The 19,495-nt window shown below is 40.6% G+C and overlaps 1 protein-coding gene and 1 pseudogene across 1 annotated transcript; one reads left to right on the top strand and one right to left on the bottom strand.

The window, feature by feature from the left end:
* Positions 1-417: 417 nt before the first annotated feature.
* On the top strand, positions 418-13,094 carry BCAS2 (BCAS2 pre-mRNA processing factor). The gene is made up of 7 exons (XM_002928617.4): positions 418-667; positions 767-859; positions 3,085-3,155; positions 5,689-5,850; positions 10,168-10,218; positions 11,093-11,173; positions 12,580-13,094. Exons 1-7 carry the CDS (start codon positions 575-577, stop codon positions 12,704-12,706), a joined length of 678 nt encoding a protein of 225 aa, XP_002928663.1. The 5' UTR covers positions 418-574; the 3' UTR covers positions 12,707-13,094.
* A 3,438-nt stretch (positions 13,095-16,532) lies between these two features.
* LOC100465449 lies at positions 16,533-17,640 on the bottom strand (annotated as a pseudogene).
* Positions 17,641-19,495: the final 1,855 nt, after the last annotated feature.

The following is a 19,495-nucleotide window of genomic DNA, read 5'->3' as shown; positions in this document are numbered from 1 at the left end:
CTTCGCAATTTTAACTGGCGACTGGCGCCGACTTCCAGAATCTGAAATAACTGCATTTATCCAATGCAAGTGTTCTCAGAACTAAGAATAGTGGGGGGTACAGCAAGTAGCGCAAGGGGAGAGAAAAACCGCCATAAAGAGTAAAAGTTAAGGGTTGTAGGTGAAAGGTTAGGTGAGTGGGAAACCAGTATCTCTCTCCCTGCCAAATCCTGCTGCCAGTTTTCTCCAAGAATTGTAAAGCATTGCCCTTCTAGATACCAGCTTCCTGCAGGGAACTAAAAGTCCCAATTCCCCTCCGAATTGCTGCGGGGCGGAGGCAAAAAAGCGGAGCACATTAAGGGGCAGGAAATGGAGACGTTTCGCTGATTCGGGGAACACGCGACGTGACGTCACGTCCGACCAAAACAAAATGGCCGGGCACTTCCTAGTAGCTCTGCGAGGGCGCCTTCAGAATTGACAACTGAGCGTGCGCCAGAGCCAACGCGCAAGCGGCGTATAATTACATCAGTGCGAACGCAGGCGTAATGAAATGGGCCTGAGTCTGCGCAGACTCAAAATTTAGGAAAGCCTGAGAATGGCGGGCACAGGCTTAGTTGCCGGAGAGGTTGTGGTAGATGCGCTGCCGTATTTTGACCAAGGTTACGAAGCGCCCGGTGTGCGGGAAGCGGTGAGTTCGGGCCGGGTAGCTGACTCAGCGCTCTCGGGCCCTTAGTGCTGGAAGAAGCACCTTACAAGTTGCTACCCTGACCCCTGTTCTCGTTCCTAGGCTGCGGCGCTGGTGGAGGAGGAAACTCGCCGATACCGACCTACCAAGAACTACCTGAGTTACCTGACAGCCCCGGATTATTCAGCTTTTGAAGTAAGTGTGATGTCTTGAGGCCACCGTATGATCCAGGATCCTGTGAATCTTTATTTTGGATTGAGAGTCTTAGCCACGTAAAAATGCATTTTAAATTCTGGCTTTAACTATTGCTTGCTTAGCTACTTCTTACTGTATTGTGTAGGTGTTACCGGTCAATTGAAAACAGCTAGGTACGCCTTCTCCGGCGTTCTTTTTCTGAGACCCACTGAAGGACATTCTGGGGCTTCGCGAACTACCTGTCAGCGCAAAAATTAGGTATACGTTTTTCAGCGATCGGCTGCTTGCGTAAATTCTCAAAGGCATCCTCTACTCTCTAAGGTCTACTCTAAAACAAGTGATGAGGAATTTTTAATATATATGAGCCTAGGCTCCTGAGAACCGCTGGAGGGCGGCATTTGTATCACAGCCTAGATAATTACCGAAGGTATGTGGATGACTGAAGTGACAAACCAATTATAAGTAAAATGCTAGTTAAATATTTAGCCTAGAAGTGCACCCAAGATATTACTTAGGGTGTAATCAGCTAAATGTAAAATATCATCTCTAAATTAATAGGCATTTTAGTATTTGGGTTTTTTTCCCATTACAGGTATTTAATGAAAGAGTTCTGTTACTAAAACGCAGTATTTATATTGAAGTAACATGAAAAAAGTGTCGGTTAAGTTTTAAATAGGAGGAAGATGTTCCTAGGATATGTCGTTTTCCCATACGTTTGCTAAATGTTACTCAGATATAAATGGTACCACATTAAGAAGTAAGTACAGTACAGTAATGTTTCCTGACCAGATTGGCTCCCGAAAATTTCAGATAACTGCATTCAGTCACAAACTTTTAAATATTTGAACCAGTTTTCCTTTTAGCTCTCTTAAATACAATGTATGCCTCCTATCTTTATAATTGATCATTTAACCCTTTTTCAAAATAGGAATTGGTAATGACCTGGGCTCACCATCTCAGTCTGGAAAACAGCCCTGTGAACTATATAAATATATGTTTATTATCCTAATTTTTTAAATGGGAAAACTGCAGCTTAGAGAAGCTAATTTGCCCAAGACCTTAACCACTCCTCAAATTGCTTTTGAAACTTCTTTTCCATTAATTCATTTAACTATTCTAGCCAGGAATTGGGGGACTGTCTTAACTTTTTAGTCTAATTGTTAATATAGTTGAAACCATCAGAAGATTGAAATTACACAGGTTGACTGAAATACTACTGTAAATGAATACTTAAGCAGTTCTTTATACTCAGGCCAGGAAATGTGCAGAACAGAAATGGAATAGGATATTGACCAAAACTTGAACCTAAAGAAGTAGAGCTTTATCATGTATTTTTTTAACTTTTTTTTTTTTTTTTTTTTTTTTTTTTTTTTTTTTTTTTACTTTTTTTACCATGTATTTTTTAAATCGTACAATTGTGGGGCACCTGGGTGGCTCAGTCCATTGAGCCTCTGCCTTTGGCTCAGGTCATGGTCCCAGGGTCCTGGGATCAAGCCCTGCATTGGGCTTCCTGCTCAGTGGGGAGCCTGTTGCTCCCTCTCCCTCTGCCTGCTGCTCCCCTTGCTTGTGTGCTCTTCCTCTCTCTCAAATGAATAAATAAAATCTTTAAAAAATAATAATAAATCATACAATTGTTAGAGCAGATAGCAGAACCAGTTTCTTTCACCCCTTCCCCATTTCTCATTCTTTACAAAGAGTGAAGTGTGAAAAGCCCTAAAGCAGATTATTTTATGTCCAAGTCCTCTCCTCCCTTCCCCCACCCCCGGTGAATACGTAGATCCATGGTCCTCAACACTGGCTTCACTATACATTCAACTGCTGAGTTAAAAACAAGTTATAGTCACATCCAGTCTCCACCTCAGAACAATTAAATCGGAATGGGAGAGAGGGGTAAGATGTGGCTGGAAATGAAATTGTTTTCAAAGCTTCCAGTTGATTTTTATGTGCTGCTGGGACTGAAAGCCACTATCTAGGAATAATGCTTTTCTCTATGGGTCTTTTTATATATGAGGTGTGTGTGTTCTGATCCTCGAGAGCATTTAACCCAGAGAAGACTTGGTGGGAAGGGAAATGATCCATTTTGTTTTATCTTTTTAATTTTTTTGGAAATGATCCATTTTAACGGATAGCTAAAGAAATATTTAAATAGGTTAGATTCATTATTTGGTGGTTATTAATTGCAATATGTCAATATGATTTTGGAAATAATTCTTTCCCCCAATTAGACCGACATAATGAGAAATGAATTTGAAAGACTGGCTGCTCGACAACCAATAGAATTACTCAGTATGAAACGGTAAGTTGTATTTCTGGTTTTAGCTGGACCCAAATCATTGTTTAATTTTAAGTCACTAGTAAAACTGCTATAGCTTTTAAAATGTGGAAAAGAAAAAATTCTTGTCTGATTTTTATGTTTATGTTTCTTCATATAATAGTGGTTCCTATAATCCTTGTTAATGTCCAGATATATTTGCACTATTATTTGAAAAGACAGAATAGGAGCGCCTGGGTGGCTCAGTTGGTTAAGCATCCCACTCTTGATTTTGGCTCAGGTCATGATCTTAGGGTTGTGTGATCAGTTCCCTGCTTGAGACTCCATGCTGAGTGTGAAGCTTGCCTAAGAGTCTCCCTTTCCCTCTCCCTCTGCCCTCCCTGCCCCCTCCCCCACTGACACAAGTATGTGCCCTCTCTTTAAAAAAAAAAAACAAAAACAAAAATGCAAAATATTGTAAAATCCAACAACAGGAACGGCAATTGTAACGAAGTTCATGTTTTTAAGAATTTTCAAGGAGGGGCACCTGGGTGCCATAGTCGGTTGAACATCTGACTCTTAGTTTCGACTTGGATCGTGATCTTGGGATGATGAGATTGAGCCCTGCTCATGCTCACTCGGTCCCTCTCTCAAATAAATAAATAAATCTCAAAAAAAGAAGAAAAAAGCATCTTCAAGGAAATGTTCCTGATTAGACATCTGGTTCTTCACTGATCACCTGTCTAGCTGAAACCATGTTATGGTTTATAATGATCCCTGATTCACTCTGACACAGAACCTTAGTAAACACAGAGTGCCCGGATAGTTTGGCTTTGGTTCCACTGTCTTCCCTTCTGTGCCTCTTTACTACAAAACTACTTCTCTCTCAAGGAAAAAAAACTCCAAACATCCTTTGTTACTTTCTCTAAAATGGAGAATTCGATTCCTTAACAAATCTGAGATCCCTTTCAACTTCAAGATAACTATGGAATTATGAGAACCACTACGTAGTCCGTCAGAGCAGAGTCCTTTGAGACAGGACCACATTCACAGTAGGTCTGTCCTCTCAGCAGATGTAATAGAAGAGGGATTTGAGTCTGTAGACCCAGAGGATATCTTTCTTGTGCTCCATTTCCTGTCTAGCCTGAGTGATAAAGACAGAAGTTCCAGGATTCCTCAGTTCTTCATTTCCAGGTGCTTCTGCTCTGTAGATATTCGTGACAGTAACTCCTTTATGGCGGTATGTCTCACAGCAGAAGTAATGACCCACTAAGCAGTGGATCATGGAGGAAACTTAGTTCTCACAGCACTTTTTTAAGGAAATAGAAAAGAAAATACCAGAATATACTGCATGTAAAGGTGACTATTGTTTTGTGAAACTTCTTTTTTTAAGATCTTATTTATTTGTCAGAGAGAGAGCGCGCGGACGCAAGCAGGGGGTGCAGCAGGCACAGGGAGAAGCAGACTCCCTGCCGAGGAAGGAGCCTGACGTGGGACTGGATCCCAGGACCCTGGGATCATGACCTGAGTCGAAGGCAGATGGTTAACTGACTGAGCCACCCAGGCGTCCCTGTTGTATGGAACTTTTTTTGAGCTATGTGTATTTGTGTACTGGATCACAGATATTTCTTACCGTGGGCTATAATCAGAAGTTTGAAAACTGCCATGTTTATGGTGTATGTGTAAAGCTTTTTTTTTTTTTTTTTAAACAAAATGGTTTGTCACTTTTTTTTTTTTTTTTAAAGAGAGAGAGAGAATCTTCAGCAAGCTCCACGCCCGGTGTGGAGCCTGACACGGGGACTCAGGGAATTGATCTCACAACCCTGACTGAGATCATAACCTGAGCCAAAATCAAGAGTTGGATGCTTAACCAACTAAGCCACCCAGGTGCCCCTGGTTTATCACTTCTTGATCCCAGTTGCATACCCCTCAGTTGTACATAGGAATAATGTGGAGTTTTTACAGTATCTAGTCAAAATATTAAAATGGAAATTAAAACTTAGTTTGTAGTAACTCATCAATAATGAGCTGAGATTTATGAAGAGTGTACTTACTGGCTATATCAGCAGTGTTGAAGGACTGTGTAGTGTGAAGAGAGAGAATAGAGTGAGGTCCAAATGCAAAGAATTATTTTATCCCTTACCATTTTTTTCTCTAGAATGGCGTGGGTGTGTGGGTGGGATGTTGGGTGAATGTAAGTGTGTTTTACAAAAATGATACCATAGGGTTTTTTTGTGTCCTGCTTTTTTCTCCTAATCTGTCACGAACATGTTAGTGCTTTAAGTAGTCAGTAGCATCATTCAGTAGCTAATTTAACAGTCCTTTATATGAATATACTATAGTTTATTGAATCAGTTCACATTGAAATAATTTTTTGTTACTGTATATAATGGTATTGAATCTTATTCGTAAAGGAATTGTTTCCTAGGATAAATAGGTTCTTATTATTGTGCAGTCTGATCTGATCTTCAGTCTTCCTTGGGTTTTACATTGTGCATAAACCTGTGAGGCATTCTGTTGGAAGGAAGGGAAGATTTAGGGGAATATGCAGTTTCATTTCATTTTTGTTTAATTTCAGATACGAACTTCCAGCCCCTTCCTCGGGTCAGAAAAATGACATTACCGCGTGGCAAGAATGTGTAAACAATTCTATGGCCCAGTTAGAGCATCAGGCAGTTCGAATTGAGAATCTGGAACTAATGTCACAGCATGGATGCAATGCCTGGAAAGTATATAATGAGTAAGAAGCTTTTTGTTCTTCTTAAACCCATCCCACCCACAGCTTTGGTATTTTTTTTTTAATATGGGAAGGGGTGCCTGGGTGGCTCAGTCAGTTAAGCGTCTTGACTCTTGATTTCAGCTCAGGGTCATGGGATCAACCCCCATGTCAGTCTCCATGCTCAGCATGGAGTCTGCTTGAAGATTCTCTTCCTCTACCCTTCTGCCTGCTTGCTCAGTCGCACACGCACTCTCTCTCTCAAATAAATAAATCTTTAAAAAAAAAATGTGGGAATTGGGATAAAAATAGTATAGTGGGCTTTCATTTGGGATCTTGTCCTAGAACTACTAAACCCATATGAAAAGCCATTGCTTTGGGACCCACCTCCAAGGGTACAGAGGGGACCCAAACCTAAATACATTTGTTGTGTAATATTGTAATTAAGTGAGTTCTGAGGTCTGATTCACAAATCACAACATGGTGGAATGTAATCCTTAATGTGGGGGAGTGCTCATACAGTCGATTCTTATTAGTTGCATGTTATGTTCTATAAAGTGCCCTTGAATACTGAATTAGCAAATATTGTACCATTTTTCTTGGTGGAAATAATGTATGTGTATATACACATCTTATATAGACTATAACTTTAAATCCTAAAGACAGCTCTTCCTGGAAGATTTGTTATCTTCATTTTGTAAACGGGAAAACAAAGTTCAGAAGTGTTAAGTAATTTGGCAGAGTTGGAAATTAAATTCCGTCCTTTGGTCATCTCTGTATGAGACCTGAAGCAATAAGTCAGAGTGCCTCCTTGCCCCAATCCGGCTGAGAATCTACACATGCAACAACTTAGAGTTTGCACTGCTCTGCGCATGCTGTGAGTGATCTCAGAATGCCGCAGTATTGATTTTGGGGTTACAAATACCTTTGAGTGAGTAGGTAAGTTCACAAGTACAGAATCTGCAAATCATGAGAATTGACTGTAAGTAGGGAATTAACATGGGAAGCAAGGTGCCCACACAAGCCACTGAGCTCCTCTTTCTGTTCCATGTAACTAGCTTTAGGTTCTGTTATCTATCTAGGGCTCGATTTTCTTTGTTGTAAAATTTGGTGGTTAGATGATGTCTGTGATGCCTTTGAGCCCTAAAATCCCCTGAGTCTGTATTAACAGTTTAATAGTTTGAGGAGTTTAACAGTTAAAGGAGAAAAAGCCACTGAACCTCATGACACTGCATCAAACTATTTGCTAGAGTTTGTTTCCTGGAATAATAAAGCAAAATCACAAATTGATAAATATCTTTTCTCAATTTTTCAGAAATATGTTTTAAATTTCTTTGGCCATGTAGGGACCCAGGGGCAAAATCCAGAATTTGAGAAACTACAGCATAAACAGTTCCATTACTTTTGTGAATATGTTGCAAGGGAGATAAAGGAAAAATGGGGTTGGGAGGATTAAGAAACAGATTAATAAAAAAAAAAGTGTTAAAAAAAAAAAAAAAGGTCCAGGGGCGCCTGGGTGGCACAACGGTTGAGCGTCTGCCTTCGGCTCAGGCTGTGATCCCGGTGTTATGGGATCGAGCCCCACATCAGGCTCCTCCGCTGGGAGCCTGCTTCTTCCTCTCCCATTCCCCCTGCTTGTGTTCCCTCTCTTGCTGGCTATCTCTCTCTCTGTCGAATAAATAAAATCTTTAAAAAAAAAAAAAAAAGGTCCATATTTTACAAAGTGGAAAAATCTGATCTTTGTCCTCAGGAAGCTCTACCTAGTTGAGGAGACAAGATATCTCTACACCAGATAACCAGTAGTCTCTTTTTAGCACTATGGGGGCACATGCTATATTTTGTGCTGTGCTCCATAAACTACAGACATCCACAGAAAGAATGTTAAGAATTAAGGTCACCAAAAAAAAAAGAATTTAAAAAATGGTGAGATTTGGGGGCACCTTGGTGGCTCAGTTGTTAGGCATCTGACTTTGATTTTGGCTCAGGTCGTGATCTCAGGGTACTGAGATTGAGTCCCATCTCGGGCTCTTTGCTCAGCAGGGAGTCTGCTTGAAATTCTTTCTCTCCCTCTCCCCCTCTCCCCCCATGCTCTCTTTCTGTAAAATTAAATAAATCTTCAAAAAAAAAGAAATGGTGGGCTTTGGACATTTAGAAGAGAGAGAGAACACTCCCAAGAAGGGAAGAGAGCATAGATGCAGGGGGAAAAAAATAATACATTGAAGAAAACATTGCTTTCAACTTGCCTAGAAATCTTTAATAATTTCCCATTTGTTGCAAGGTAAAGTCCAGACTATTTAACATGGTGTTCAAGGCAAAAGGCTGTGTATCTCAGTGGTAGGCTTTCACTCTAGCCAGAGGAATCCTCTCTCTTATGATGATAATAACTCTGACCCTAGGCCTTTACTCATGCCTCGCCGCCTCCTAGAATGCCTTTACCTAGTCTACCCAAATTCAGTTTATGTAAGGCTCTACTCTCAGCCACGTCTTTGTCTTCCCATCTTATTAAAGTAAGTTTTCTTTCCTTGTGAAAGGATTTGAGGACATCAAACATGCTGGGCAGAGAGCTTTTAGCTCTAAGTAGGTCTTGGTTCATGACAGCTTTAAAAAAAATTTTCATAATTGAGAGAATTATGTACTTGCAATTAAAGGGAAACCTTCGAGGTCAGCCCTTGTTTTTAAGGATAAACAGGCTTAGCCTCATTTATGTCAAGTGACTCATTCAAGGACACACAGCTTTTTAGGGCGGAGCTGGGACTAAAACACAAGTCTTCTAACTCCCATGATGCAGTGCTGTAAGTTTTAAAAAAAATATGTTCACAGTGCTTGAGGAGGGACCTGTATATGGGCATACCTCATTTTATTACACTTTGCTGTATTACATTTTTTACAGATTGAAAATTTGTGGCAGCCTTGCCTCAGCAAGTCTGTTGGCACCATTTTCCAATGGCATTTGGTCACTTCCTATCTCTGTCACATCTTAGTAATTCTCTCAGTATTTCAAACTTTTCCATTATCTTTGTTACAGTGATCTGTGATCAGTGATTACGACTCACTGAAAACTCAGAACAGTGGTTAGCAGTATTTAATTATGAAGTATTTTTTAATTAAGGCAAGTACATTTTTTTTAACACATAATGCTGTTACACACTTAAAAGACTACAGTATAGTATAAACAACTTTTATATTCACTGGAGAACAAATTCATTTGATTTGCTTTATTGGTATACTTGCTTTATTACATGGTCCGAAACCAAACCCACAGTATCTCTGAGGTATACTTGTACTCATGGAGGATGAAAGGAAGAAGAAGAAACTGGGCTTTCAGGAAGAGGTCATTCAAAGGGAAACTACCTATTAAAGGTCAGAGGTCAGGACTAGAGTACCAAGCTTACTGGTCCTCAGGAACGTGGAGTGATCTTAGAAATCAAGGAAAGGGGGATGAGCTTTAGATAAGCCCGGAGAGACACAGCTGTTTGAAGACTGAATCTTCAGAGAATTGCAGTTAGTGAGAAAAAAATCAGTCAGTAGAGATAGAAGAATAACTTAGGGGAAAAGCAAAATATTGAATCATGAAAACCAGGAAACGATAGTGGATCTAGAATAGTAAGGCCGATGTGGTTGAAATGGACCCTGAAGGTGATTCTCTACTGCCTTAAGAGGAAATTGATATGGTTGTGAGAATTACATCTCAGTAAAGCTGTTATTTAAGGGCAGGGAAGGGTGGCCTCTACCCTTGAATCACTTCTCTAATAACAGTAATAACATGGCACTCCTGCTCAGCTTTTCCCCTGTGCCAGTGAGGGCCAGCTTGCACTTGAATCACAGTCTCCAGCCTTCCAGTTTTCTCTTCTCTCTCTGTTAGCAGTAGACAGGAGGGGAGAATGGCAGGATAAATGTAGGTACAGAAATATGGAGATAATAAGAGATTTGAATGAATACATTCATATGAGTTATTTTCCATGTTCTCCATGAAAAGTATGACAGTTTAAGAAGTGACCTAGGTACAGGAAGTCAGAGTGTCGGTAAACTGGTTGGTCTTGAGAAGTTAAAAGACCTGAAGTGGAATTGAATCTGACATTCATCTGTGTTATCTTGACCAAGTTACTTAATTTTTCTAAGCTTTTAATGTCCTTGTATGTAAAATAGGGGTAATCATTCCTACCTCAGAGAATTCTTAGGGGAATTAAAGTAGCTAATATGCATAGAGTATCTCACGTGGTATTTGGCACAGAGCTCAATAGCGGAAGAACTGGAACTTGTATCAACTAGATAGCTCACTTTTAGTTGGTATTATTAAATTTTAATGTATATTAATCTGATTTTCCTCTTTTCCTTCCTTAGAAATCTAGTTCATATGATTGAACATGCACAGAAAGAGCTCCAGAAGTTAAGGTAAGTTGTTTTTTCCTTCTATTTTATTTTATTATTTTATTTTATTTTATTTTTAAGTAATCTCTACATCCAATGTGGGGCTTGACCTCACAACCCCAAGATCAAGAGTCACAGGTTCTTCTGACTGAGCCAGCCAGGTGCCTCTATTTTCCTCTTATTTTATAGTAAAGTTTAGCTGAATCTTAATAAACAGAACGAGAAGAGAAAGGAACCAATGGCTGTAGTCATAGGAGAGTAATACTTGATGATCCACTCTCTCCAGCATCCAGTGCTGGGTTTGCCATGCTGGAGTGGAGGACAAATAGACGTAGTGTCTGGCAGCATCTCTACCAGGTCGTTTGCAGTTTGCAGATCTGCAGACATTGAAAAGGCACTTTTAGGAGAAAATGTTGCGGAACAACATGTATAACCTGATTTATGTGAAAAAAATTCATCTCGGGGTACCTGGCTGACTCAGTCGGTAGAGCATGCAACTCTTGATCTTGGGGTGGTGAGCTTGAACCCCACATTGGGCATAGAGATTACTTAAAAAAATTAATCTCTACTTGCACATACACATATAGAAAGGAATTTGGGAAAACATCCACCAAAAACTGAACAGTAATTAGAAGGGGAAGCACATGGGAGGAGGGGCTTCTGCTTTTTAATCTCTGTGTGTGCATGTATGCGTATGTGTTTAATTTTTCATGGTGAGCTTGCTTTATGAAATTTGTCATTGAAGAATAGAAGAAAGTTAATTCCTGGAATTAGTCTATTACTGTATACATCTGTTCTTCTCAAGGGATTAAAGATATATTACGTTGATTGTAGATTTTGCTGTTGATTTCAGTCTTATGTTAAAATGTAGGTGGGTTGTATAAATAATTTTTTACAGGAAACATATTCAAGACTTAAACTGGCAGCGAAAGAACATGCAGCTCACAGCTGGATCTAAATTAAGGGAAATGGAGTCAACGTGAGTATCTTCACTTCCATCATCTTTTAAATCACTTAGCACATTTTAAGGTCAGGATTTTACAGTATGATTCAACAGTATTCAAAAGGGATGCCACAAGTGTCACAGAAATGCTGTTTTCCTGAATCCTGCTCTTCGCTGCCTCTGCCTGTCTCTGATGTGTGGGCCTGGAAAGCAGTGAGAATGACGGAACCACTGTCACTGAATTCTGGTCTGAGAACACCCTGTGTTCAGTTCAGTATTTCTGCTCTGAATAGGATTCTACTTACACTCTCCATTTAAAAGGAAAAAAATCTATTTTTTAACTCACGAGGGAGGGAGATTTCATACTTTGATCATTTGCGTCTCAGGTTTTTTTCCTTTGTTTATTATTTTACTTTTAAAATGTTCTTCAGGAACACCTGGGTGGCTCAGTCGGTCACGCGTCTGCCTTCGGCTCAGGTCATGATCTCAGGGTCCTGGGATCGAGTCCTGCATTGGGCTCCCTGCTCAGAGGGGAGTCTGCTCCCTCTGCCCCTCCCCCCACGCTCTCTCTCACTCTCTCAAATAATACAAATCTTTAAAAAAAAGAATGTTCTTCATATGCATAGATAAGTTTATATGAATCCCTATAATCATGAATTTTGTATCAGTTCTCTTTTTTGCTTTGCTATTTCCCTTCTTCCTCCCCCACATCTTTCTCCTTGTTCGACCTTCTCCACCTCCATGTATTCCACGTGAATCAGTCTATTCATCTTTTCACATTTTTCTTCAAGCTAATATAATCTCCCAGATATACATGAGTATTTCTTTTCATTTGTCCTTATTTTTCAGGGGAAAGGGGAAGGCTACTTCGATCTGTGGAATTTTCTCTTGTTCTAGAAATTTCTCCACCATTTTTAACTATTGCCTCTGCCCTGTTTTTTTCTCCTTTTATGTTAATCCCGTTAAATGTAATCTTCCATCACCTTGTCCAATCTCCAACTATTTCTAATTTGGTTTTTAAAATTGTTTTAATTTGAAATAATAGTAGATTCACATTAATTTATAACAGATAATACAGCTAGAATCTTTTTTTAAGATTTTATTTATTTATTTTAGAGAGAGCTCGAGCAGGGAGAGGGAGAGAATCTTAAGCAGACTCAGCATGGAGCCTGGCGCGGGGCTCAGTCTCACGACTCTGAGGTCATGACCTGAGCCAAAAGCGGATCCTTAACCGACTGAGCCGCCCAGGCACCCAGTACAGCTAGAATCCTATGTGCCCTTCACCCCCTTCCCCTCATTGTGCCTGTTTTTTAAAATGGAAAGTTAGAAGTGAAGGTTCACATTATGACCCTGGCTGAAAACGTGTATATGGTAAAATATTCTAAGAGAAATTTTATATTGAGTAATTTTACCTTTTTTTTTTTTTTTTTTTACTTTTCTAGTTGGGTGTCCCTGGTCAGTAAGAATTATGAGATTGAAAGGACTATTGTGCAATTAGAAAATGAAATCTTTCAAATGAAACAACAGCATGGAGAGGCAAACAAAGAAAACATCCGGCAAGACTTCTAAAAAGACAGATGAACTTGGTGGGGAGAGAGGAAGGCAAGCTGGACTTTCACAGAAGATGAGACATCTGAACTGTGAGGGAGAACAGCATCTTAAGGAAATCATCAGTGGTTAAATGTTTATTGTAGAGTGTGGACTGTTATATTTGTACATTTTAGCTTTAAAATAAAAACTTTCAGCGTGGTGGGGTTTTTTTTTTTTTGCCATTTAAAAAAAACTAGGCTTTCAAAAGAAGTATGATATTAGAATAATATTATATCATAGAATTAATGTTGAACCACTAGAACATATTTTGTATCCAAAAGATCTTTATTGAAAGTTTTTAACATGTACAAGAAGTTGGAAACTTTTAGTTTATATATTTCCAAATAAAGGGGTATTTCTAAACAAATTTGTTGGATTACCAAGCAAGACTTCCAGAATACAATGGCTCCATCTCTGTTATCCATCATCATCATCATACATAACAAACAGTTTCATAAAGCTTAATATGTGCTGACCCCTGTTCTAAGCACATTAGGTAGATGAACTAAACTTAGAGGAATCAAAAAGTCATTTGATCCCACAACAACCTTGGGAAGGTAGGTACTGTTGTTCCCTGCACAGACTTGTAACTTGTTGAAGTTGCCTAGCTAGGAAGTCATCCAGGTGTTCAGTAGTGTAGCACCAGAGTTGTGTTCCAACCCTCTGTTTGTCAGCAGTTAACAAGTGTAAAAGATTACTGCCCCATTCAGAAAAAATATTTGCAGTCTCCTGTAATCCTTGTGCTCTCACTTTGTGCTCTTTGGGTTCCAGGTTTTCCTTATCCCAAGTCTAGCCGTAATGCAGTTAACTTTATGATTATGAAATAAAAACTAAACAACAATGAAGCCCATTACTGCAGGAGGGAGTAAGATGGGAGTGTTAAAACAATGTTACTCCAAGTTTTTAATGGAGGAGAGAGAATACCACCCTTGGGAGCAGAGGGTTCCTGGTTTAAGGTCATAACTTGCCATGAGCACCAAGTATTGCAATCTTTTATTTTTTAAGTTTTTATTTTACCTACTTTACTTAAGTAATCTCTGCACCCAGCATGGGGCTTGAACTCACAACCCCAAGATCGAGAGTTGTGTGCTCTTCTGACTGAGCCAGCCAGGTGTCCCCGAAATCTTTTAATTTTTTTTTTAATGATAGTATTGCCCCATGGGAGGATTCATTCCACCATTGCCTAATCCGATTTGCTGCACCTTCTACTCAGCCCCAAGAAATTGTATCTTCTGCTGTTCCCTGCCTGAGAGACTAGACTTAAGGTAATCCCTGCCCTTTGCCACACTCCTCTCTCTAATGATACTCCCTTAAATTCCCCTCACTCTTTTGCTATTTTGCTAGTAAATCCCAGTCTGGTGAGTGACCAGCATGCAGGGTTTACACGTTTCCTTGGCCAAGGTGAGCTCAGTGGTCCTGGTTCAGAGGGAGTTACTCTGTAGAAAGCAGCGGCTCTCATCAATGGCAAATCGCTAAATTGAGATTGAGCGTTCTCTTTCTTTAGACTGATCATACTCCTAAAATTTGTCCCTTAGGGGGGATTCCTGTCGTTCGTAAATAACTTTGTAGAGCTTGAGGATGACCCCAACAAAGCTAAGAGAAAAGTCTGCAAGACATTGCATAAACTGCAGCAAGTTAACTAGCCCCACCGCTGGGTTGATCTGTGAGCCAGTAAACTGCCTATTTTGCAAGTCAATTTGAGTTGGATTTTGTGTCACAACAGAAACCATCCTAACTTACCGCCCTCAAGATAGAAGAACCAGGTATTTTTTCCTGAAGGTATGTAACATACGCAGCAAAACACTTGAATTTTACAATGTTTATCTTACAGTATACAACGTAGATTGCAGTTTTCTTCTGTTGTCATCCTACGAGGGAAAATACTGAGCAGAGATAAGCATGAAATAGTTACCCTTCTCTATCAACTTCAAGAGAAATTGAGTTTCCTAGCCCATATGAAAGAAGTCTTTCAGGTACCATCAAGTTCCCTGGCATGTTTGTAAGTTCTCTTAAATATTTTAATCTCCGGGGTGTCTGGTTGGCTCAGTCAGTAGAGCATGTGACTCTTGATCTCAGGATTATGAGTTGAGCCCTATGTTAGGTGTAGAGATAACTTAAAAATAAGATCTTTAAAAGAGATATTTTAATCTCATTATCCTTAATTTTTTAAATTTTTATAAAAGATACGTACTTTCTCTTCTTCCTTTACCCCTTCACCCCCTTCTCCCTTTCTGCTATTCTGTTCCAATCCAGTATTACTACACGCCAAACTTAGTGGTATAAAACAATATCAAGCATTTATGTTATCTTTCACAGTGCTGGGGATTTACTGGGCTCAGATAGAACTTAGGGTTTCTCGTACAGTTGTGATCAGATGGTGGCTGGGACTAGTGGGAACAACCCCTCTATAGGTTGTTCACTTGTATCCAATACATGGGCTGGGAAGATTCAAACAGCTGAGAGCTGGGACCTTCAGGAATCTTTGGGGCACCTCTCTCTATGTCTGTGGTTTCTATGGCATGGAGGCTTCAGGGTAGCCAGACGCCTTACAGGACAACTCAGGACTGCAAAGTCATATGTCAGAGAGTCCAGCGGAAGCTGCATTACCTTCTATGACTTGGCCCCAGATGTCACACTTACTTCTGATGCATTGTATTCGTTAGAAGCAAGTCAGTGAGTCCAGACATTATTCAAGGGAGAGGAATTAGCTTCCACCTCAGTTGGGGATAGCGTTGAAGAATTTGTGGGCATACTTGTTTTTTCTAAGCTTAGACATATTTTAATATCCCCCCCATTCCCTTTCCGACGATTTAGTCCTAAAATCATTACATGGGGCAGAACAAAGCGAGCACCCACTTAGAGGATGGGCCCTAAATCCATCCCAGCTGCTGTCCTTAGAAGAGAGGAAGACACGCACACACATGGAAGGCATTGTGAAGGCACCAAGAGAACACCACATAAAGACAAGAGATTGCGGTGATAAGTCTACAAGCCGAGGAATGACAAGGATTGCTGGCAAGCACCAGAAGGTGGGAGGGAGGCATGGAATGCATTCTAGAGCCTTCAGAAAGAGCACAGCCATGCTGACACCGCGACTTCAGACTTCTAGGCTCCAGAACTGTGAGACAGTAAATGTCTGTTGTTTTAAGCCACCCAGTGTGTGGTATATTGTTACCCCAACCCTCAGAAACTGAAACGTACATTGTGACACGGTCGAGAGCCACAGTTGTGTTGAAAAGGAGAACTATGTGAATGGATATACACCGAGGCTATTCTCCATCCCTCCGTGCCTGTTCTCTGCCCTCTCTCAATAGGAAATTGGAAAGTCTTTGGAGAATCATTGGAAAATAGAAAGTCTTTGGAGCCCAAGAGAAAAAAACTTAAAGGTTGTTGAAATTGACAGTTTTTCAACAAATGACCCAGCCAAGTCCCTCAGCAATGAGGCTCCACAACCCCTCCCACTCCAGCACACACAGCTTCTAACCTGTGTTTTACTTCCCCGCTTTTTTTCTTTTTTTGCAGAAATTACTTTTATTATGTTGGAATATTCCATAACGAGCGAGCAATTATTCATGTGACAGAGAGTTCAGAAAACAGATTCGTGAGTGTATTAGCCTTGTCCTTGATTAGAGATTTATGAATTTTATACACAAGATATTATTGCTTAGAGTGGGTTATTCTAGAAGCGGTAGTAGAGATAGTTTAAGAGGCTGTGACCCTGGAAGAGCTTCTCTCTGCTTGTCTAGCTGTGCCAGTCGGACCACAGGACTTAGGTACAAGGATGGATGTGTTTTCTCTGCTGAATTTAAAGCTTTACAACAGTTTGAATGCTCTTTCCTGCATGCTTCAAAGACTTCCTTAATTTGGTCAAAAGACAGATTGTAAGTCACAAATTCATCAACTTTAATCTTTTTGGGCATCTAATCCGACACTTTCCACACTTCCATTCTCCAAAGGCAGTGCCTTTCCACATGCGTCTTGTTACCAGCCGAAACGGCGAGTGGCGATTTTTTCCCCCAAAGCAGCTGCTCCGACTACCACGCTGCCACCCCAGCCTTGGTGGCAGGCCTCCAGCGCTGCTCTCATGACCTTCATGTAAGCAACACACTCAAAGGAATAGTCTACTTTCCCGTCAGTCATTTCAGTGAGCACTTCCTGGACGGGTATACGGAAGTCCTGGGGTCAATACATTCGGAGGCTCCAAACTTCTTGGCCCTTGTGAATTCGTCTTTATCAATGTCCACACCAATGATCTGGTTTGCACCAGCCATCTTACAGCCCATGATACCCGCCAATCCAACCCCTCCTAGGCCAAAGACGGCACGAGTGGAGCCAGGCCCCACCTTGGCAGTGTTCAAGGCAGCACCAAAACCAGTTGAAATGCCACAACAACCCAGAAGGCAGACTTTATCCAAAGGTGCTAACGAATCAATTTTAGCAACAGAGATACCAGCCATGACTATATATTCAGAAAATGTGCTGGTTCCCAAGGAATATAGACTTGTCTTGCCTTTGCAAGTAAATCTGCTGGTACCATCTGGCATTAATCCTCTCTCTTGAGTAACTCTTATCTTCTGGCAAAGGTTTGTTTTAGTGTTTAGACAAAATTTGCATTCTCCACACTGTGGGATATAAAGTGGGAGGACAGCATCACCTGCCTTCAGCTTAGTAAATCCTTTGCCAACACTTTCCACGATTCTATCACCTTCGTGTCCCAAGATCACTGGAAAACCCCCTCGGGGATCAGCCCCACTCGGGGTATAAGCGTGGCAAACTGCAGTGGCGATCATCTTAATTCCAACTTCATGAGCCTTTGGGGGTGCCACTTCCACCTCCTCTATAGAGAAAGGCTTTCCTGCCTCCCAGGCAACTGCCGTCTTGCACTTGATAACCTGGTTCGCCATGTCCTTGGTCTCAGGTCAGTGAGGGGCGGATATCCAAGGTGGGCCACATGGGGACTTCCCCACTCTTAAATACGAAGGGATAGTTGAGGATTATCAGAAAGATACCTGAGAGACATTTTTATCATGAAAGACAAGGAACAGAAACGGGAAACCCCGTGAGGAAAACAACAGATGGTGCAAGAAGGAAACCTTTTTTGTTAAGAAATATATCCTCAGATGGGGCACCTGGCTGGCTCAGTTGGCAGAGCATGTGACTCTTGATCTGGGGGTCGTGAGTTCGAGCCTCACATTAGGGGGTAGACTTTACTTAAAGAAAAAAGAAAAATACATCCTCAGAGAAGTAAGAAGATAAAAAAACAAGATGCTATTTTATTAAGGAACACCCAGAGAACAAAAGAGCTCTTAGGAATTTTAGTGGTAGCAGAAGTTAAAATTCAATATAAACGTTAGGAATTAAAAATCTGGGGACACCTGGGTGGCTCAGTTGGTTAAGCAACTGCCTTCGACTCAGGTCATGATCCCAGGGTCCTGGGATTGAGTTCTGAATCAGGCTCCTTGCTCAGTGGGGAGCCTGCCACTCCCTCTTCTTGTACTTGCTCTATCTGACAAATAAATAAGATCTTTTAAAAAAAAAAAATTGACAAACTGTCCCAGAAAGTGGAGCCAAAAAGGCAAAAAAAAAAAGAAAATAGAGAAAAAAATAAAGACTAGTTCAGAAAGTCAATATCCAAATATTTTGAGATTTAAAAAAAGAAAGAAAACAGAAAGAAATCAACAAAATAATCCAGAATTTTCCATAACTAAATGATAAGAGTTTCTAGATTCCAAGGTCCCAGTACAACAGCTGAAAAGAAACAAACTTCAAAGCATATTATTGTGAAATGTCGGAACACCAAGGACAAAAAGATTCTGCAAGATCTAGGGGAGGTGTATCAAGAATCAGTAATAATCACTAGAACAATGTTGTGGTATCCTCCAGACTGGTGTTGGGGATGTTTGTTCTTGAGCTCCTTGCCATGAACCCAGGAGGGTGCTCAGATGCTTCCCTGGCAGGCATCTGGGGGTGATCTCAGGCATCCTCAAGATGATGCCGGTGGTCCATTCTCAATGTTTATGTAAACAAAGAATGTGAAAACACTTCCTAATAGAAGAAGAGAATACAGCAACAACTTTGGGGAAAAAAAAAATCCAGAATCAATATATCTTCAGGCTTCTCAAAATTAATTCTGGAAGCTAGAAAGACAAAGGAGCAGTGCCTTTGGAATTCTTATGAAAATTTTCCAACCCAGGACTCTATACATAATCAAATTCTTAGGTTGAGGATAGAATGAAGACATTTTCAGTCAAGTGAGATCTCAAAAACACTTACTACCAGTACCTTTTCTTTTTTCTTTTTTTTTTTTTTTTAAGATTTTATTTATTTATTTGATAGAGATAGAGACAGCTAGCGAGAGAGGGAACACAAGCAGGGGGAGTGGGAGAGGAAGAAGCAGGCTCATAGCAGGGGAGCCTGATGTGGGGCTCGAACCCATAACGCCGGGATCACGCCCTGAGCTGAAGGCAGACGTTTAACCGCTGTGCCACCCAGGCGCCCCTACCAGTACCTTTTCTTAAGGAGGTGCTGGAGGACATGCTCTTCTGATCCAACAGAGGGGAAAGGTAATGGGAAACTTCCACAGAGATTGGTGAAAGGGAATCCCAAGATTATATTTGTACACTCAATAGGGGCCAACCAATTATAGATTGGAACAGTGTGACTCCAGAAACAAAATTTTGAGAGCTCTCATCACAAAGATGACCATTATCATGGTACCATCTTTTTACCCTGAGGAGCAGAGTGCCCAGGTGAGCCTGGCCCACATTT

Source organism: Ailuropoda melanoleuca, chromosome 2 (genome assembly GCF_002007445.2).
Source record: "Ailuropoda melanoleuca isolate Jingjing chromosome 2, ASM200744v2, whole genome shotgun sequence".
NCBI lineage: Eukaryota > Metazoa > Chordata > Mammalia > Carnivora > Ursidae > Ailuropoda > Ailuropoda melanoleuca.
The sequence above is the reverse complement of the archived record's forward strand: the minus strand, read 5'-3'. Positions and strand labels throughout refer to the sequence as shown.